Source organism: Ipomoea nil, unplaced genomic scaffold (assembly GCF_001879475.1).
Source record: "Ipomoea nil cultivar Tokyo-kokei standard unplaced genomic scaffold, Asagao_1.1 scaffold1576, whole genome shotgun sequence".
NCBI classification, from domain to species: Eukaryota; Viridiplantae; Streptophyta; class Magnoliopsida; order Solanales; family Convolvulaceae; genus Ipomoea; species Ipomoea nil.
In genome coordinates this window covers 3,702,634-3,725,245 of record NW_017618004.1, presented here as the reverse complement: position 1 = coordinate 3,725,245, position 22,612 = coordinate 3,702,634, and the positions used below count along the sequence as shown (strand labels likewise).

At 33.0% G+C, this 22,612-nt stretch overlaps 1 protein-coding gene across 4 annotated transcripts; it reads right to left on the bottom strand.

The window, feature by feature from the left end:
* Positions 1-2,392: 2,392 nt before the first annotated feature.
* LOC109190787 lies at positions 2,393-21,287 on the bottom strand. Of its 4 annotated transcripts, none has more exons than XM_019341387.1 (3): positions 20,883-21,287; positions 10,274-10,561; positions 2,393-2,629 (listed from the first exon to the last, which is right to left on the bottom strand). In XM_019341387.1, exons 1-3 carry the CDS (start codon positions 21,161-21,163, stop codon positions 2,614-2,616), a joined length of 585 nt encoding a protein of 194 aa, XP_019196932.1. In that variant the 5' UTR covers positions 21,164-21,287; the 3' UTR covers positions 2,393-2,613. The 4 variants fall into 4 exon arrangements, with proteins under 4 accessions (XP_019196932.1, XP_019196931.1, XP_019196934.1 ...); XM_019341386.1 differs by having other exon boundaries at positions 2,393-2,647; positions 10,292-10,561; XM_019341389.1 differs by having other exon boundaries at positions 2,393-2,814; positions 10,462-10,561.
* Between the last annotated feature and the right edge of the window lie 1,325 nt (positions 21,288-22,612).

The following is a 22,612-nucleotide window of genomic DNA, read 5'->3' as shown; positions in this document are numbered from 1 at the left end:
TAATTTGAGGTTTAATATATCTAATAAGGCGTGGATTGTCTTTGATTAAATGAGACTTTTTTTGTTTTTTTTTTTTAATATAATGGACACGATTTATATGATACGAAGACACTTAAAATTTACATTGATTTTTTATGTCGCTCCATGACTCTTCTTTTATGGAATTGTATCATATAATAAGAATATTACAAATTTATATAAATGAATAGTTTAAGAGAATACCAAATAAATGAGGAGATATATAAATAAGAAATTCACAAATTTGAAAGCGATATGGGATGGATGATGATATGCAAATAATTGAGGCGCAAGGGCCCAAATCTAAAAGCGTACCAAAGTCGCGTATTCAGAGTGCACCATCTGTCACGTACGATATTAGGTTTCAAATTTGCAAGTTAATTAATTAATTAAGTATTAATGAATAAGATGGGACAAATAATCACAATTGCAACTCCAACTGTGCTCGAGTTTATCCCAAAACATCACATCCTTCCTAAATATTGCTCCGTACTACTACCCATCTAAAGAGTATATTTCTATATATGTGGGCAAAGTATCACTCTTGAAAATTATGGAATTTCTGATCATCTGACAGTAATTTTAAATCAATTTGAAAGTAAAAAGTTATCAAAAATAGCAACAAAAGTTTTTTCGGATACCAAAAGTGATCGGAACAAGACTTTTGACTTGAAGATCACTTTCAGGAGGTCGAAAATTCCATAATTTCTAGCCGGTGTATATTTCTATATTAGGTGTATTATTTTTAATATAATTATTAATTTCGATGTGTTCGATAAATCTAGATAATTACGGAGTATATGATATATATATTTTTTAAATTAATCCCGGTAGTTCACCATTCAATTTAAGTTATAAATTAAGTTGAATCACTTGCTTGAATCTTAACTACCCAAACTATTGCCCCATTAAAAAATAAAAATCAAATAATTTATAATTTAATTTGTAATTAATTCTTCAACGTAACCTCGTCTAGTTATTTATTGAAATAAAGCCAAATGAACAAAAGTCTACCTAAGAGGCTAAGAAAGCTCAAAATAATCCATTAACACTACATCCCTATTATATATAGGAATTCCTTATATATATTAAGCTTCTCATGTAACAATAGCTAGGATTTTACATACCCATTTTTTAAAAAATAAATTATTGTATATGATATAACCGTTACAAAATACCAATATATTCTTTAAATTAATTGTCTAATTTGGGTAGAGTACAATATATACATTAATAAATGTGCGGACTCACTGTTAATTTACATTTTTAAAATATAAGTAAGATAAAATATATCATTCGATTTAGTATCAAAACAGACAAATTAAAAAGTTATGAATTCAAATCCTCCGTGTATTGCTTGCCTGTTAAATTATATTTGATATTATAGTTTAATAAAAATAGAAATAAAAGCAAGAATAAGAGAGATGAGAGAAGACAGGCCCTTACCGTACTTAAAAGGGTTTTCAATAATTCCTGCTTTTGGAATTAGTGGAATCACATCCACCACTTTTTCTTATCCTTACAATCAATATTAATTAAATCCTATCCTCAAAGAATTAATTAAGGCAAATCTATCTTCAAATCTCAGTCCTAAATTCTACTCCGTATATATTATGGTACGATCCTACTAGGAGGCTACGTTCATCAGATTCCATAATCAAGTTAGTAATATGATGGTGCTGATGATTTGTTGGAGTATTAAAATAATGAAACATTTTAATTAACAGTTTAGAGTAATTAATTGGTAAGCAGATGATTGAAGATACTATTATATTGCTTCAAAATATAATTATTTTGGGTTCTACAATAAGCTAGTATTATGCCAATGATAATCTTGTGGTTGAATGACATGAACGGACTCTCCTAAATGGGTTCGAGCTTCCGTTGACACAGTATTAACTCTTTGTGCTTTAATATGTTAATAAAGTATATATGAATATATACTACAATATAACAGATTCAGTAGTACTAAAAAAAGTTAGTATTATTTTTAATTATATTTAATTTGATTTGGTGTCACTATATCTATATATATATATATATATATATATATATATATATATATATATATATATATATATATATTGATAATATCACTTAGATAAGAAGAAAAGAACATTTTTTTTTTCTTTGTTAATGTTGTTGGGATGAGTTTGTCACTTTTGCCGGGACTGCCAGCTTTCTTTCCCTATTTCCCAGAAAAGGCTGGTAAGAGCGTAACTACTCCCACAAGGCCATAACTTTTTTTTTTTTTTTGGTTAAATTTTTTTATATAATAATTATAATTCTAAAAAGTTAGGAGAATGGTAAAGATATATACTTCAAGAAGTTAAAAAAACAAAAACAAAAATCTCTAAAACAATTGGACATAGGGAAGAAAACTAATTAATTTCCATTCGTAATTTGTACATGCAACAATATAATATTGACATGCACTATTCACATCTCCCATTCTAATATAATCTTCACAATTTCATTGCATTACAAGGAAAAAAGAAAAGGGAAAAAATAACCCGACCCACCCCGAGAACCCGGCCCGTATTATTGCATGCAAAATGCAAACCCACGTAACAAAATTAACTTCTCTCTCTAAATTCATTCCTTTGCAGCCCTCAGGCCTTTGTAGAACCTGGAAATGAACTCCTCCGCCTCGTCGTCCACGTGGCAGTCCACCTCCGCGTCTCGCAACGGGAAGGGCGAGTCCGTCACCCTGAGCTGCCTCACTAACGGAGTCCGCCCGAATCCCGGCAACGCAGGGGACGCCGTTTCGCTCTGCAGCGCGTGCATCTCCAGGGCCTTCATGAATGCATTGACGGTGACGACACCTTCTTCGTCGGTGGGCGGCGCGTGAGCGCACGGGAAGTGAAGCGAGTGCTTGCTGCTCTTCTTGTAGGCGGGGCTGTTGCTGCAGCTGAACTCGTACTCGTTAGGCGGGGCGGGGTAGGAGGAGCGGCGGCGGGCGGCGGCGAAGACGGACAAGTGGTGGTGGTGGTGGTGGTTGCCGTGGTGGAACATGAGGTTGTGGATGGCGGCTTTTCCGGCGATCTTGCCGCGCTTGAGCATTAGATTGAGATCAAGCATAAGCTTCCTCTTGCATATGCCTTGCTTCAACATGAAAAGCGCTGCCCTCACAATGCTCCAAAACTTCTTCGCTATCACCGGCAAATTGTTTGGCTCCATCTCTGTGTATAATTTTCTTTCGGAAGTGAAATATATGAGAGAGAGAGTTAGAGAGAGAAAAGAAAGTTGTAAGGTCCGTATGAGAAAGAATGGGGAGGTATTAGCAGTATATTTATAGTGAGTAAAGTATTAGGGTGACCGGTCGGGACACGCTAATATGATATTTGGTGTTAGTGTTAATTAATGTTTTATAATCCACCTCAATTATTGAGGCGAGTTGGTGATTCGGATCGGAGCTTCTCCTAGTTGAATTCCAAACTTAAGGGCTCCCCGCATCTCGACCCAATAGAATATTTGAGATGAAGTAAATTACGGTGACTCAATGACTCTACAATACTGAAAAAATCACTAGGCGCATGAGGACCGCCTACGGCGCCTAAAGCGCATAGGCGGGCGCCTAGAACACCTAAGCGGACGCCTAGAGCGTCTAGGGCGCCTAGGAGACCGACTGCCTAGCGCCTAGACGCGATTTTTATAACACTGATAGACAAGGCCAAATGTCGGCGAAGAGAAAAGATCTGCAGACAAGAGATTTGTCTATTTAAACATAATCTCTCTACGCTACAACCACAGAAATTTAATTTGAAGCTTTAAAGCTGGATGGGTTGTGTCAGTTTCAGTTATTTCTCAGCTCAAATTCATTTGTCTACCGGCTACTGCAGTGCACATCTTCCACATGATTCATGGTACAAATCAAAGAAATTAATAATTAACAGAATATAATGTAATGTACCATCGTTTTCAAAAAAATTAAAAAAAAAAAAATAATGTAACGTACCAATATTAACGTGAATTATTCGATGTCTTGTTTCATACATTTGAACAGAAAGGGAAAATTGCATATTTAATTTGTGAGTTATACCAAGGATATATATTTATCTTTTTTCGTTAATCATATAATATATCAACACAAATGTATAATTTGACTATAAATTTAGACTTGTAGTTGGAGATGAAAAATATTATATATATAATTCCTCTGTTTTTTATTTTTAGTTTTACTATTATTTTGCTCGAAGTAGCTATTTTGGTCTTTTTTTAATTAATCAATATTCAAATACTTTTTGCCTTATTGATTTTCATCTGCATCTAATGAATCTAGTATTTTCTACATTTTTTTGAATGCTACTAGCTCTATTACATTGTAGTATCTGTTCATATACTTTCTCAACCTACTGAAACACAAAGAACTAATAACGCCTCCACTGAGACTCGAACTCATAACCTTCCAAATGAAAGTCCAACCCGGATACCATTAGTATTTTCTACATGTTTTGCGATAAATTAAAATTTGTGTCTAATATTTAAACTCAGTTTGAGTATTCACAATAGTGGATTTTATGTCATTTTTGCTTTCCAAAATCTGGTAGGAAGGTTTTTCAACAAATGGAGAACAAATTTTTTTGTGGGTTTTTATTATTGGAAGAAGTGGTTTTTAGTGGGCCTGACCAAGAGAGAGAAAATGGAAAACAAAGCCAGAGAAATGCGTGTTGAGCGCATCCATAGCACTAGGGTTGTAAATGAGCCGAGCCGCTTGCGAGCAGCTCGGTTCGAGCTCGGTCAAAATCGAACTCGAGCCGAGCTCGAGTGGCTCGTTTAGTAATCGAGCTTGAGCTGAGCCTAGATATTCTAGGCTCGTGGCTCGTCGAGCCGCTCGCGAGCTATATAATATATAATATATATAATATATAATACATAATATAATATAATATAATATAATATAATATAATATAATATAATATAATATATAATATAATATATAAAATAACAATTAGAAATTAAAATTTTAATCTCAAAATCACTAAAAGATTTTCATTATTTATGTATGGATAAAACAAAGTAGTTTGAATTTTAAATCAAAAGTATTAAAAGGTCAAATTCAATATCAAAATCGAGCTCGAGTTCGAACTCGAACAATCGAGCTGCTCGAGTTAACCCGAAAATTACTGAGCTCGAGCTCGAGCATCAGTTCTCGAGCTCGAACTCGAGCGAAGCCTCCATTAACGAGCTCGAGCTCGAGCCTACCCAGGTTCGAGCTCGGCTCGACTCGTTTACACCCATACATAGCACACACTTACTGGGCGGGTAATAGTAACTTTTTTAAAAAAAAAAAAAAAATTATTTTTTGTCAGATATTTTTTTTTTCCTTTTCTTTTACTCCCTTTTTTTCTTGCCCTCCTTTCTCTCTCTTTCCTAATTGATACCTAAAAAACCTAAAAAAAAAAATCAAAAAAAAAAAAAAAACTATAGCTTTTGAGGTTACTCTTAGTACGTAAATCATTTTCAAATAGATAAAATGCAATTGTAAAGTTGATTGTTTTGAGTTGAAAGAAGTTTCTTAAATATCCACTAAGGTTCGATCATTTTGTGCATGTATTTAAAATTAACACAAGGAATATAAAATTATTGTGATAATCATATACAACTATAATTTTAATTAAGGGTACTCAACGTTGTATTGCAACTATTTTTTTCTTTCTTTGCTTTTTTTTTTTTCCTGATCCTATGACCTTCCCTTAAGGGAAATCACAGATTCACAAAGGTCTAAGCACAATGTGCTTATTAATCACATAAGATTTCAAAATGTATGACAAACGTGGAAACTATTAGATAATAATGTGTTTTATAGGACTTGTTAATTATTTGCTGAATTAAAACTGAAAAAATAAGTAAAAATAGTGATTTTGAATGAGAAGATCATTTTACTATTGTACTCAACAAGTTATCACAAGAGATTAATTCAAACTTTTATAACAAAGGGACAATCCACCAAGTTGGAATAAAGTGTTGATTTAATAACCATAATATTTTAAATTTGATATATATAATAAAAATAATATATTAATCTTTTTTATTTGAGTTGATTCTTTTTGTAAATTTTTATCAACTAAAATTACAAAGTGAGGTGATAGTTGCGATTTTTCTGGTCACCCTTAATTATTAAAGTTGTGCTCTTCTTTCTTTCACAAATTAACAAGGTATGTTACATTAGTGGATTTTTCATGATTTTTAAGAAAAAGCATTGTTTATTTGAAGGAGAGAGAAGGTCTTGGGTCTTTCTGCAATAGAAGGTTTTTGTGGGCCAGGCCAAGAGAGAGAAAGAGAAAGGGAAAGGGAAAGCCATTTGCGCGTGCGTGGGGTGCACATATCACGCCCGTTGGGCGCGTCAAGCGAGGTGTTTTTTTTTTGCATTTCAACGTCAGATTTTTTTCCCTCTCTTTTTTAATTGATATTTTAAAAATCATCCCAAAAATCTCACTATTGAATATGCCCTAACGTAGAAATTGCCCCACCATGGGTGACGGGTGTAAATACACACGTGTGTATTGTTAATTCACGCGCCGTCTCACAATTTCTGCCCTTGAATACTTTTACTTAGCAGGGGGGGGGGGGGGGGGGGGGTTTCCTCTGGGCCCTACACGTGTCTCTTACAATCAAAGGAAGGTATGTTTTAGTATGTAAACTTCTGTCCTACTTAGTACTTATCTAACAAACCAGTTTGAAGGGGAAACTATCATGCATGCATAATTCTAAAACATATGTTTTAATCTTTAAATGCAATTACATAAATAGGCAATAGGAATCAATAGTACTTCTTCAAAATATCCAAGTCTCATCAATATTAATAGGCATTTATTATTTTATATTTATTCTCAAACTTTTGATCAACTTGTTTGTTGCTGTATTATAATTCACTCTTTATAATAGATGTATTTATTAAGTATTCAAGGAAAAAAAAAAAAAAAAAAGAAAGATGCAACTTCAAATATAATTTTCCTTTAATTTATAATACTTTGCAATGGCACCACATAAAAGTTTCTTATTTAATTACATTCATACTTTCCGCCAATTAAAAAAAATTGTTTTGTACGTGCCAAGACCACTCGTTCAAGTATTACTTTAATTTTATGTGCATAATACAATCCAATTTTTTTTTTTTTTTTGGTCTTTTCCTTACCTCAATTTTATAGTGAATTCTACTTTTTTTTTTTTTTTTTTTTTTTTTTTTTTTTGTAGATTATTATAAGTTGTGTGAATGTATGTACCTTTAATTTCTTTTAAAATATAAATGAAGCTAGCATATATGTTACTCCGTACTTGCTAACAAGTTTAGGACCTTTTATATTTATTTATTCATGTATTGCTTGTTTTCCTAAAGGAAGATGCATGTTTACTTTGTAGAGACCACAAGTAGTGAAAAGGTCGCACTACTAGATCCACATAATATATTTTAATTTATGCTTTTTTTTTTTTCTTTTTCATTCAAGTGGAAACAATAATCTAATATGAGTTGCCCAAAAAGAGTATCCGGGTTTAATTTGTGGAGCATAATTTTCTTAGCCAAACATTACTAATTCAATTCTTGTCAATATTCTTTTGGTCGAACTCGTTGTATATGATCTTCTTAATGCGACCTACCTCTACTATGTGGTTTGCAAAATTTACCCACACGGCCACACACCAAAGGATAGTGATCGGGGTTTCCTTCTATCACCCAAAAGTAATCTAATATGAGTTACTATTTTCATTTTCCAATTTATTCATCATATTTATTATTTGAAGAAAAATCAGATCATCTCTTAATTTTTACTTAAAAATACAATTTTAAAAAATAATTTCTAACCTTATTTTTACATTTAATAAAAATTTTAAAGTTCTTTTTTAAGTCATTATTAATATAACAAAACTTGAACGTGAATTAGTGTTAGTTAATTAATCAAAGAGTTTATTACACTTTGCTCCCTTAGATTGAGTATAGTAGTAATTTCATTTATTGTTCTCAACTTTGTTTTGTTCAACGTTTAGCGCTCAATTTAAAAAATCAGTTTTAAAATACCCAAAATGCCTTAGTCAAAATTTGTTTATTTGAGGACATTTAAGATATTTTAAATTAAAAATGAAACGAATCAATTTCAATAATTAATATTTGACTTTTGGCAATATCTTGTAAAATTCAACTATTCGTTTGAGAGAGAATTGTGCTTACACAAAAATCATCAAGCACTCAAGCTTCTTTGAATCATTTAGAATCAAGTGTACAACAGTGGCCTATTTTTACATGACAAAAATAAACTCTGTAGCAGTGTTGAAAGATTTTTCACTCAAGATAACTTTGTTGTAGATCCTTGTAGAGAAGTGGCAAGATAGTGAAGAACAAGTGGCTAGCCAAATTTTGTGATCAAATTTTGCGTAAAATCTATCACTTTATCATTTGTATCAAATACTTAGTGAATTTCTCCTTGTGTATAGGAGAATAATAGAGTAAGAGATTTTTCCAAACCAATATAAAAATCATTAATTTCTCTATACTTTACTCTATTACTTTATTTGCTATTCAATCCATAACACATACAAATACTTACATGCTCAAATCTAACGAGCTACAATATTATTTCTTAAAATTAAACTTGCCAAGTCCAAGAATTCTGCTGTGCACTAAGTGTACTTGTCTTTCAAACTGAAAATTTTATAAAATTTATTCAACCCCTCCATGTCTCTAGACTTTTATTACTTGCTCAAGACCAACAAAATGTAAACTGAAATTAAAATGATGTAGAAAAATAGTAATGAATTATAAATGGCCAAATGGGATGGTATGAGATGGAGTAGAGTCTACTTTTAAAAGTGAACTTAATTATATTTTATGTATACAGTCCAAGTTTATAAAAATGTTGATTATGGAAAGCTTGTCAAAGTACGATTAAAGGCGGGCGTGTTGACAAAAGCAAAGCATGTGGTTAATGAGTTATATACTAAACTTGGAGCTGAGATCTTTTGGTATTTTGCTTTTTGATTTCTTGCCCTTTTTGAAGCTTTATAATTGCTTTTTGGTCTGAGATTTTCAAGGACATTAAACCAATGATATGATCATGCACGTTGCTCGATTTAATTGCCCAATAAATCGCTTTGCATTTGGACTTGGGAGGTTGTATGTTCGAGTCTCAGTAGAGGCGATATTAACTCTTAGTGTTTTATTAGGTTGAGAAAGTAGCTATGAACATATGCTACATTTTAATAGAGCCAATATTCAAAAAAAAAATATGCACACTCTTTGTAAATATTTGCGTGTACCTTCAGCTAGACTACTTGCTACTCCATGCATTTTGTCTTTAATTCAATCAACTACATTCAAGAATCACATATTGCACCTTGTATATATTCCCTCTACTTATTTAATAACATATGAACAATAAACTAATTAAGTACGTAGAAGTGATACAAATGAAAATTTAATTTGAGGATTATATGCTCTTATAAACGAGTAATGTGTACATGTAACAATGTCAAGGGCAAAGTTGGGTTTTATTATTTTTTATTTTTTTTTATAACAATTAATAAATAGGTGAGTGAAATACGTCTCCCTCAACGTGTAACACTTCAACAAACTAAAAAGTACAGTAACAAAATTTTCTTGCAATGTATCGATTGGTCCGCCTTTAGTATAGGTGTTCGCCGAAGGTCTCCCAATCCCAACAAACAAGTAGTGTAAGATTTTCTCCTATAATATAAGATATACAATATATAACACCTTCAGTTTATGGTACAATAGTTGCTCAGAAAATACCAATACACCAAGATTCAGAGTAAGTATAAGTCAAAACGGCTAACATTAAACTGCAGGTCAAGCAACACAGTACAACACGAAATTAAAAGATATGAGAGATCTACAGCTTCTGCTATTACGAGGTCAAGTTCCTCGTATTTAGATTTATTCAGTCAAACTAGAGATATATCTAACAAGTAGTCCATGCGCAATGATTGGTATAATACTAATGTATAATTTAGGATTTTTGATATTATGTCATGATATTTTTGATCGAATTTCATCGTCACTTAACTTTATTTCAACCTCTGCCCTTGAAAAATATAGTATTAAGGTACACTGCAACAGCTCCCATTCTTCACCATTACTGGGAAAAAAAGCAGGCACACACCCCACCAAACCACCCCCCACCCCCCGGCGACCCGACCCGAATTATTGCATGCAAATCCAATCCACGTAACAAATTTATCATCGATCTTTGCTAGCGGCTTCTCTCTCTCTAAAGATTCATCCTACTAATTACTTTGCAGCCTCAAATCTTTGTAGAACCTGGAAATGAACTCCTCCGCCGCCTCGTCCACGTGGCAATCGGCCTCCGCGTCTCCCACCGCCGGGAAGGGCGAGTCCGTCACCCTGAGCTGCCTCGCTAGCGGAGTCCTCCCGAATCCCGGCAACGCAGGGGACGCCGTTTCGCTGTGCAACATGTGCATCTCCATGGCCTTCATGAACGAGTCGACCGTGACGACGCCGTCGTCGTCGGTGGGTGGCGCGTGAGCGCACGGGAAGTGTAGCGAGTGCTTGCTCTTCCTGTACGCGGGGCTGTTTCTGCAGCTGAACTCGTACTCGTTAGGCGGATCGGGGTACGAGGAGGGGCGGTGGGTGGCCGCGGCGGCGAAGACGGACAAGTGGTGGTTGCCGCGGTGGAACATGAGGCTGTGGATGGCGGCTTTTCCGGCGATCTTGCCGCGCTTGAGCATTAGATTGAGATCAAGCATTAGCTTCCTCTTGCATATGCCTTGCTTCAACATGAAAAGCGCCGCCCTCACAATGCTCCAAAACTTCTTCGCTATGACTGGCAAATTGTTTGGCTCCATCTCTGATCTGATCTGTGTATAATTCTCTGTTGGAAGTGCAATATTATTTGAGGGAGAGAGAGAGATTTAGACTTTAGAGAGAAAAACGAAAGAGAGGTTATTTAATTTGTTGTGATTTTCGTATGAGAAAGAGTAGGAGGTATTACCACTATATTTATATAGTGACTAAAGTATTGTGTGGAAGGTTCAACTAGCTAGGGTGACCTGTTGGGACACACTATAATATAATGATATTTCATGTTAATTAATTACTCCGTAATATATTTTTAATCCAGCTAAATTATTAAGGTGGAATCGGGACTTTAATGCTGGTTTGGGTCATAATCACATTGTGTTAATATATATATATATATATATATATATATATATATATATATATATATATATATATATTCATATCGACTGAACATTTGAGATGATGTAAATTAGAGTGACTCGATAACTCAATAGACAATGTTAAATGCGGATGGGCATAATGGATCTATCTATTTTGAGAATTTTTTGACACTAACACAATCTAAGTTTGAACAATGGTCTCTTTCCTTAAATATTGTCTACTAAACTATTAAGTTAAGCTCGTACCAGAACAAGAAGGTATGTTAAGGTACATAGAAATTGCCCCAACAAGCACTCACATATACATGTTGCTATTCAACGGCGGCTGTGGGTTTCATAAATTCCAGCCTTGAATACTTTTACTTAGCAGGGGAGGTTTCCTTTGGGCCCTACACCTGTCACTTACAATCAAAGGAAGGTATGTAAACTTCCCTACTACTTACCTAACAAACCAGTTTGAGGGGAAAAATATCATGCATGCATGCATGCATAAATTTAAAACATAAGTTTTAATCTTAATTAAAATTATAAATCAATAACAAATATGTATTTATTTTAAATACATTGTTTATGTGTACGGCAATTTTTTTATTTTTATTTTTATATATGAAGAATATATATTGTCAAATAATAATGAATGAATATTGTGTATAGAAACAAGGCTAATCATATAATATAATCTTTTTCCATGCAAATTCAAAGAAAGCTCAGTGCCAGTGTGCCACCGACCTTGAATCTAGCCTCCTAATGCACATAGGCGGGTACGGGGTACCTAACCCATTTTTAGGAATCGCATGTCACCCTCAAGGCTTCAATTATATCAGAAAAAAAAAAAATGTTACGTATACTTTCATTCTTTATTATGATCTCAATTTTTATTTTTAATTTACATTTAAAATCTTGATATAAACACTTGTAAAGATGTCTACATAAAAAAATAATATATTAATGTCCGTCACATTAGTAAGTAAAATTCAAAGAATAAAAATTAGATGTACATACAATAAAACAACCCAGCTAGTACTCCAGAATATCTAGCCTCATTCACATAAATACCAGTTATAATGTTGTAATTTTATTTTATAAAATAATTATATTTTCACTTTGCCAAGATACAATCCAATTAATTATGGCCAAACTTTGCACGAATTTCTTTTTTAAAAAAGTACGTGCCAGTACGCCTCATTTGAGCCTTATTTTAATACTAGTTTTTTATGCGCATTGCGCGATTGGGATAATGCCCAATGCCTTTTTTTAAATAAGTACTTTAAAATATATTAAGGCAAGATTATATTGAAATTGTTTATGCATAGATAATTGAAGGTTGAATTTGCGTATTTAAATAGGTAATTCTTCTCCCAAAGGTTGAGTCCCCAACCCCAAAGGCCCCCCCACACTCCGACCCGACAGAGCATTGTGGGAAGTTATAAATCACGGTGACTCAATGGTTCAGCAGACAGGGCCAAATGCTGATATGCACAAGGAATCTGCCCATTTTGGACATAATTCCCGCATTGCCGCCGCCGAGGTTCAAACCTTGGTCTCTTCTCCCAAATACTACCCACTAAACCATTGAGCTAAGCCCGTGCGGGTTAAATAGGTAATTCTAAGTTTACAAATGCAAGATAATATAGTCAATATTGATTATAATTGTCAATAAAATAATTGTATAGGTATGGTTGAAACCAAATAGGGACATAAGGGAGAACAAATAAAAATTAGGGCATAAAATATTAAATATATACTAATATTGTTTGAGGAGATTCCGACATTAGGATTTGTGGTTAAGTTCTATTAAGAATTTAATATTAGAATTAGATTAATGGTGTAGTTATAATTCTATATTAGACTTTAATATTAGAATTAGACTAACGGTGAATTAACGGAAAAGTTAAATGAATAATCATATAATTAATGATAAATTAGAAAATCTTAAAAGAAAAAAATTAAAATCTGAACAATATGAACCATTCATTTGATTTAACAATTTGGCGGTCATTTTTTCTACCAAATGTTAATAATTAAATAAATTCGCTGGTCAAATCCACTAGTATAATCCGCTAACGCTAACCGCTAACTGCTGATTGTCAAACAAGGACATTGCGAGGTAGTTCTCACTTCAATTTGTTGTGTGATTTGAATACTCTCTTTGTCACAAAATCTCTCAAGTAGTTAATATGGTTGGCTTTATTAATTATATTTTTTTAATTTTTTTCATGGTATTAATAAAATACTTGGTAAATAAATACATAGCATTATTTTATGTTATAACTTTGATATTTAATTAAAAAAATAGTGCACAAAAAAGATAATAGATAATGTAGTGAATATAATCAATTGATGAATTTGAATGTAAAAATTTTTACATTTGAGAAAAATAAATACAATATAACTAATGAAAATATTTCTTTTAATTAATTTATTGATAATTAATAATTTGTTTTTCACGGAATAAAGACATTGTAAGGACAATTTAGCGAATATAATCAATTAATAAATTTGAATATAAAGAATTTTTATATTGAAAAAAAATAAAGACAATATAACTAATAAAATTATTTATCTTATTTAATTTATTGATAATGAATAATTTTTTTTTGAATAAAGACATTGTGGACACATAATTCTAAATTAAAGAAATGCATATGTATTATTTTTTGTTGTAACTACTAAATTATTATTATTTATATTAATTTAATAAGAGTAAAATAGAGTACTAATTATGCCAACTTTGATTGGATGAGGTTCGAACCTAAGACTTTTTTTTATTGAAATCAATGAGTAAGTTAACGGTGAACTAACGGCAAATCTTAAAATTTTAACAGAATTAGTAACGGTGTGTGGGTATTTTAGGAAATTTTAGTGTAAAATTTAAATCTGATCAATCTTTTAATCAATCTGAGCCATTCATTTGATTAAAATCTGTAACCGCCATTTTTTCTACCCATTATAGGCCTAACTCTCTTGGGCTCTTATTAGTATATATATATATATATATAGTAGATATTATTATTGTAGATTAAGTTGTCTGTGCTTTAAATTGTTTTAAAATATAAATGAATTGAAGCTAGTTTATATACGTTACTTGCCGAGTGCCGACAAGTTTAAGACCTTTTATTTTTATTTTTATTTTTCTATTTAATATTTTATTGATTTGCTTATTTTGCTAAAGGAGGATGTGTACTTTGTAGAGACCACTACTAGATCCACAAAATATATACTAACAATTTATGTTTGTTTACATTCAAGCACAAAGAATAATTTAATTTGAATTACTATTTTCATTTCCCACTATTATTTATAATATATGTTTATTATTCAAAATTTAAATCATCATCTCTTAATTTAATTAGAATTATTTCTATTTTCTTTTCCCACTATTTATAATGTTTATTATTCAAAATTTAAATCATCATCTCTTAAGTTTCAATTTTATTTTTTTTTAAAAAAATAAATTCTAATAAGTTCAAAACTTTATTTGTACATTTATGGTCCATTTTGAAAACACGAAAAATATTTTCTAAAAAATAATTTCTGAACTAAACACGCAGAGTAATCTTAGATCATCATGAACTCATGCTCTCCTCATAAAGCAATCATAATACCCAAAATAATTTCACGTTCAGTGAACTAAACGTGATCTTTAATATTTCCATTTAAGAGTATTGGTTTAAAATAAGATTAGGGAAGCACATTGTATATTTGTAGTTTGAGTAATGTTTATACGTACAGGCACAGCTGTGCGCAACTAAGTTTACAAAAAACGTTGATTACGGAAAGCCTGTGAAAGTAGAGATTGTTTGCAAAGTTAAGCATTGTTTACTAAACTTGGAGATCTTTAATTTGGTATTTTGCTTTTTGAATTGAAGCTTTAGAATGGGTTTTTGGTAAGGGTTTAAAGGGTGATTGAGCGAATCAGGAGTTCGCATTTCTGGACTTAGTTGCCCAATCCATGGTTTTGCATTTGGACTTAGAAATCAATAAAAAAAAATGTAAATTCCAATTAATTCCTTTGACTAGTTTGTTTTCTCTTGTCTTTCTGGCGAGTATTTCCCTCTCATTTCTTTAGCGAGTTTTCCTCTTGTTTCTTTGGTAAGTTCTCCTCATAAGCGTGGAATGATAAAATGGTCACATCAGAGTGCACCGAGTTCATCCAACAACTTTGGCTTCAAATTTATAAAACAGTCTGCGATCCAAGTTTTCTATAACATTGCTAGAAAATTTGTTTCTATGTTTGATTGTAAAGAATGCACTGTCATTCTAACGATCTGTATTGTAAACATTTCTGTTTATGATTAATGAATTAGCCTTTTATTTTCAAAAAAAAAAATATAATTTTTTAAAAAATAATTTCTAACTTTATTTTTGCATTTAATAAAAACTAGTATTTTCACCCGTGCGATGCACGTAATGGAATTGTTGTAATATATTAAGAATATTTAAATCGATATATAATTATTTAAGAGTTAATTTCACCAGATGTGGCTTATCTCCTGAAAATTCTAAATTTAATCCTAGACAATAGTTATTAATTATTACGATTTATTCTATATCATAATTCTTACGTTAATATTCTTACTATTAATTATTATTAACACTTAATTACTTTTAGATATTATTATTAGTTTCTTTTCAAGTTGTGTTAGTATATAATGGCCGTGAGGCACAATAATAATATAACAATAATTAAATATTCTTGTATTGTATTCCGTGAGTCACAATAATAATGTAACAATAATTAAATATTCTTCAATTCTATATTCTTCTAGGATTTCTATTACCATCATTAATTATTCCTTAATTTTCCATAATTAAATAATTTAACCAATTATGAAGAGAGATTATTAAATAATACACAGGACATTTTTTAATTAAAAAATTTTAAAATTCAAGACAATATAAAACCATTTGAAGACTTGAGTTGTTTATACAGCGAACCAAGGGTGCAGTTTGATGCCAATGAAGTCTTTCTGGATCGAGCAGCAACTTGTGTTGACATGAGGGAGTACTTAAGTGAGTCATACAAAATTAATGAAGGGCTTAGCCTATCAGATTTCAAAATCTTATCACCGTCTGGATAGTACATTCCACCAAGTACACTGGAAGATTTGATCTTGACCTTCCATATTCTTGCATTGGAAGAGCTCTAAGAATCTCACAACTCTCAGCAATATTCATTTCCTGATCCAGAAGGATTATCCGGTGTTTCTCTAGCAAGAGCAGCAATGTATTTTCCAAGCACAAATGATTCAATATTTCCCTTGCAGACCACACTGTCCTGTTCAGATGGAGGTTTTCTCTTGCTCCATATAACTTCTAAACGTGGTGCATTCTTTCCTGAATCAATGAGTACATGTACTCATCAAATGACTGGAAGACAGAAGTTTCCTTTTTCTCCACTGCAATGTTTGGTGTGCAAGGAAGTTGAATGTTCTTCACAAAGGGATAAATTCCATAAACCTTTCTACTTCTCTAGGTTGCCCTTCTGAAGCAAAAGCATTGACTGCATCTTGAATTATCGCCGCTCAGGGAGAAGAAACAACTGTTTTTGCGACAGTGGACATAGGCTCTTTCCCTGAGCGCCGAGTTTGTTCCCTTTGTCCTCAAGACTTAGAAGGAAGCCTAGATTTCTGGTTTAAAGAATTGAAATAAAAATCAGCAAAACTTGAACGTGAATTAATTAGTGTTAGTTAATTAATCAAAGAGTTTATTTCACTTTGCTCCCTTGAGTATAGTAGTAATTTCTTTTCTTGTTCTAAACTTTGTTTTGTTCAATTTTTAGCACTCAATTAAAAAAAATCAGTTTTAAAAAAATACCCAAAATGTCTTACTTTGTCAAAACTTATTATATTTGAGTACATTTAATATATTTTAAATTAAAAATGAAACGAATCAATTTCAATATATAATCAAAATTTGACTTTTGACAATATTTTGAAATTAAAAATCCAACTATTCGTGTGAGAGAGAACTATACTTACACAGAAACCATCAAGCACTCAAGCTTCTTTGAATCATTTAGAATCAAGTGTACAACATACCTATCTTTAAATGACAAAAACAAAAACAAAAACTCCGTAGCAATGTTGAAAGACTTTCCACTCAATAAAACTTTGGTGTCGAGAGAAGTGGCAAGATAGTGAAGAACAAGTAGCGTAGCTCCATTTGTAAAACAACTTTAATTTGTGATCAAGTTTTGCGTAAAATCTATCACTTTATCTTTTGTATCAAATACTTAGTAAACTCCTCCTTGTGTATAGGAGAATAATGGAGTAGGAGATTTTTCCGAACTAATATACAATTCTTTCTCTATATTTTTCTCTAATACTTTATTTGTTAGGCAATCCATAACACACACAAACACTTACATGCTCAAATCCAACCAGCTACAATCTTATTTCTTACAATTAAACTTGCCAAGTCCAAGAATTCTTATGTGCACTAAGTGTACTTATCTTTCAAAATGAAAAATTTATAAAATATATTCAACCCCTCCATCCCTCTAGACTTTTACTTGCCCGAGACCAACAAAATGTATAAACTGAAATTACAATGATATGATGTAAAAAAATAGTAATTAATGAATTATAAATATGATGATATGAGAGTAGAGTCTACTGTCTACTTTTAAAAGTGAGCTTATATTTTATGTATACAGTTAGTCCAAGTGTTAACAAAAGCAAAGCATGTGGTAAATGTGTTATTTACTAATTAAACTTGGAGATCTTTTGTTATTTTGCTTTTTTGATTTCTTGCCCTTTTTGAAGCTTTATAATGGCTTTTTGGTCTGAGCTTTTCTAGGACATTAAGCCAATGATATGATCACGTTGCTCGACTTAATTGCCCAATAAATCGCTTTGCATTTGGACTTGAATGGGATTGGGTATGGAAAAACAAAGGCAATAACATTATTGCAGCTTTTGCTTGGAAAGTCCACATGTTCTTCATATGAAAAATGTTTGTCCAATATGCGCCGACCAGCATCCGTTGGTTACGAGGTCATTCATCAACATGAAAAACAAAGGCAATAACGTTGCAACTTCACATGCATTCTTTGTAATTATTTGCGTGTACTATACCTTAAGCTAGACTACTTCACTACTTGCTACTCCATGCATTTTGTCTTTAATTCAATCAACTACATTGTATTCAAGAACCACATCACCTTATTAGCTTGTATTCCCTCTAGTTATTTAAGTAGATCGAAGTGATACAAATAAGAATTTGAGGATTATATATATGCTCTTATAAACGAGTAATTTGTACATGTAACAATGTCAAGGGCAGAGTTGCTTTTATTTTTCTTTCGTAATAAATAGATGAGTTAAATACGTCTCCCTCAATACTTCAACAAATTAAAAGTCACCACAAAGTATAGTAACAAAATTTTCTTGCAATCGATCGGTCTGTGTGCCTTGTCAAGACTACATGCATTGGTTGAGAATTTCTAATATATCTTTCCTATTTGTATTCCCATAGTTTATGATTGTTGTAACTTCCTCCTACTTCTCCTCATCTATACTCTAGTCTCTATTTATACTATGTTCATTTTATTCATCAATATATGAGTTTTATATAATCTCTACATGATATCAAGAGCCTAAATCTCCAACAACGTTTTTTTTTTCCTTTCTTTCCTTTATTCTATTATCACGGGCTACCATCACTCTTGCAACGCTTATCGCTTATTGCTTCATCACCTGGTACAGCCATTACTGAAATCATCCAACTAAATGCCCCTGCTCACTTTCCCATCAAATTCAGTTCCACAAACTTTCCTGTTTGGAGACGTCAAGTCCAATCAACTCTTATTGGCTATAATTTATTTGGCTACATTGATGGGTCTGTTGAAGAACCAACCAAGTTCACAAACACTGCTCACACCAACAGGAACCCATGCCATTTAATTTGGTATTGCCAAGACCAAATTACGATACAACCGCTTATTTCTTCAGCTGCAACGGCCCACGACGCATGGCAACGACTTGTCGCTAGTTACACTAGTGCCTCTCGAGGTCGAATTATTTCACTCAAGTCAAAGCTAACAAAAAATCCGAGAGGTGCTCGGTCTGTTACTGAATATCTCAATGATATGAGGTCCATCGCTGACGATCTTGCGTTGGCTCAAAGTCCAGTTTCTGATGAAGACCTAGTCCATGCCTAATGATTGGTATAATACTATAATGTACTCCATCCATCCTATTTTATGTGTCTGGTTCTATTAACGGGCTTGACTAAAGTTATTTTTAATTCAATTTTTCATAATGTTAAGTTTAATATTAGTATATAAAATTTATATATTTACAAACTACACTAAAAGTACTATTAAACACTAAAAATTAAATTTAAAAATAGTTTTAAAATACTAAAGAAAATTAGCAAAGAGTTGGTTTGACTAATAAATAATAAACTGGATAGATAAAATGGAATAGAGGGAGTATAATTTATGATTTTTTATCGAGTTGCTTGAATTTTATTTTATTTTATTTTTGAAAATAAAGAAGCTCATTCATTTAATCATAAGTTGAAGCGATTACAAATAGGATCGATGAAACAGTATACCAATCCTTACAATCAGACATAGAAACAACTTCCTTAACCATGCTACAGAGAACTTGAATCGCAGACTATTTCACAAATTTGAAGCTGAATTCATTAGATAAATTTAATGCTTCTTTAATATCATTGAAGAATTGATCAAACGTAGTCAAGACTAACTTTGGTTGAAAAGTCTTGCACACCACTTGAGTATATATTTTCCATCTGTAGTTATCCATCTAGTTGAGATGCAGAAGCTCTTTTACATTGTCATCTTTGTCACCGAGGATGAAGTTCACATACGCCACGACCAACTTATATGTTTCAGAAGAAAAGAACTGGCCAAAAGAAACGAGAGGAAAACAAACTCGTCACACAAACTAGAGAAAAACACTGAAAGAAGCAGAACACAAAAGAAAAGAGAAGCAGCAGTACACCTCTTGAACTTTACTTTATGGATCCACAGGAATCAAACTACTTCTTTATCTAGATCTTGAGGAATCCTTAAGTTTTAGATCTTTTGACGGAGCATCGTTTCTTAGCCGCGGTCGGGCAGAGGCCGGCGGCCACCAGATGATGAAACGTCCAGAAAAGAAGCAAGGTTTTGTAAGATAGAAAGAGAGGTTTCGAAAGAATTGAGTTGCTTGAATTTAATGGCCTGGTCACTTAACTTTATTTCAAGCTCTGCCGTTGAAAATATATAGTATTAAGGTACACTGTTAACAGCTCCCATTCTTCACCATTACTGGGAAAAAAAACAGGCACAACCCACCGATGACCCGACCCGTATTATTGCATGCAATTCAAATCCAATCCACGTAACAAATTTATCATCGATAGATCTTTGCTAGCTAGCTTCTCACTCTCTCGCTAAAGATTCCTTCTACAAATTACTTTGCAGCCTCAAATCTTTGTAGAACCTGGAAATGAACTCCTCCGCCGCCTCGTCCACGTGGCAGTCCGCCTCCGCGTCTCCCACCGCCGGGAAGGGCGAGTCCGTCACCCTGAGCTGCCTGGCTAGCGGAGTCCTCCCGAATCCCGGCAACGCAGGGGACGCCGGTTCGCTCTGCAACATGTGCATCTCCATGGCCTTCATGAACGAGTCCACCGTGACGACGCGGTCGTTGCCGGTGGGCGGCGCGTGAGCGCATGAGTGCTTGCTCTTCCTGTACGCGGGGCTGTTGCTGCAGCTGAACTCGTACTCGTTAGGCGGGTCGGGGTAGGAAGAGCGGCGTTGGGCGGCCACGGCTGCGAAGACGGACAAGTGGTGGTTGCCGCGGTGGAACATGAGGCTGTGGATGGCGGCTTTTCCGGCGATCTTGCCGCGCTTCAGCATTAGATTGAGATCAAGCATAAGCTTCCTCTTGCATATACCTTGCTTCAACATGAAAAGCGCCGCCCTCACAATGCTCCAAAACTTCTTCGCTATGATTGGCAAATTGTTTGGCTCCATCTCTGATCTCTGTATAGTATAATTCTCTGTTGGAAGTGAAATATTTGAGAGAGGGTTAGACTTTTAGAGAGAAAAACGAAAGAGAAGTTATTTAATTTGTTGTGATTTTCGTATGAGAAAGAGTAGGAGGTATTACCACTATATTTATATAGTGACTAAAGTATATTGTGTGGTAGGTTCAACTAGCTAGGGTGACCTGTTGGGACACACTATAATATAATGATATTTCATATTAATTAATATTTTTTTTAATCCAGCTCAATCATTAAGGTGGAATAGCGACTTTAATGCTGGTTTGGTCATAATCACATTGGGTTAATAATTTTTTTTTTCCTCATATCTTCTTCAAACAGAGGATTTGGGATGATGTAAATCACGATGACACAATAGTTTCACAGATATAGTCAAATGTTGGTCCGCTCAACAGAGATGACCAAATACCAAAAAATCTATCCACTTTAAACATTATCCTAATATTATCATCACTAAAGTTCAAATCTTGACATCTTCTTTTAAGTACTGTTTAGTGAACTATTAAGCTAAGCTAGTGCGAACAACAAGAAGGTAGGTTAAGATACATAGAAATTTCCCCAACAAGCACTCACATATACATATTGCTAATTCAACGGCGGCTGTGGGTCTCACAAATTCCAGCCTTGAATACTTTTACTTAGCGGGGGAGGTTTCCTTTGGGCCCTACACCTGTCTCTTACAATCAAAGGAAGGTATGTAAACTTCCCTGGCCTCCTACTTACCTAACAAACCAGTTTGAGGGGAAAAATATCATCCATGCATGCATAAATTTAAAACATAAGTTTTAATCTTAATTAAAATTATAAATCAATAACAAATATGTATTTATTTTAAATACATTGTTTATGTGTACGTCAATTTTTTTTATATGAAGAATATATATTATATTGTCAAATAATAATGAATGAATATTGTGTATAGAAACAAGGCTAATCTTATAATATAATTTTTTCCATGCAAATTCAAAGAAAGCTCACTGCCACCGACCTTGAATCTAGCCTCCTAATGCACATAGGTGGGTACCTAACCCATTCCTAGGCTTCGCATGTCACCCTCACGGCTTCAATTATATAGAAAAAAGAAATTATGTATACATCCATTCTTTATTTTTTATTTTTACTTTTACATTCAAAATCTTGACATAAACATTCGTGATAGGACCTACATGAAACAATAACATATTAGTATTCGTCATATCAAAGTAAAATTCAGAAAATAAGAATTCCGAATGTTAGATAATAATATTAAGACTAACATAAACTGTAGTAAACGAGTAACCTGCCTCGTTACAGCGGAAGCTTTAGGATCGCCCGAATATCCCCAGCCATAGTCGTTGGTATTGCCACGAGATGGTAAACCTGCAGAATAAAGGTTAATGTTTTGTCTACCACTTCTCTCCCGAATACCTGGTGCGTG

Coding starts and splice junctions, on each gene's coding strand:
- LOC109190787 (XM_019341387.1), bottom strand. CDS start 21,163: ATGGAGCCAAACAATTTGCCAATCATAGCGAAGAAGTTTTGGAGCATT. Junction 10,562..20,882: donor AGCTGCAGCAACAGCCCCGC/GTACAGGAAGAG, acceptor CTGCAGAAACAG/CCCCGCGTACAGGAAGAGCA.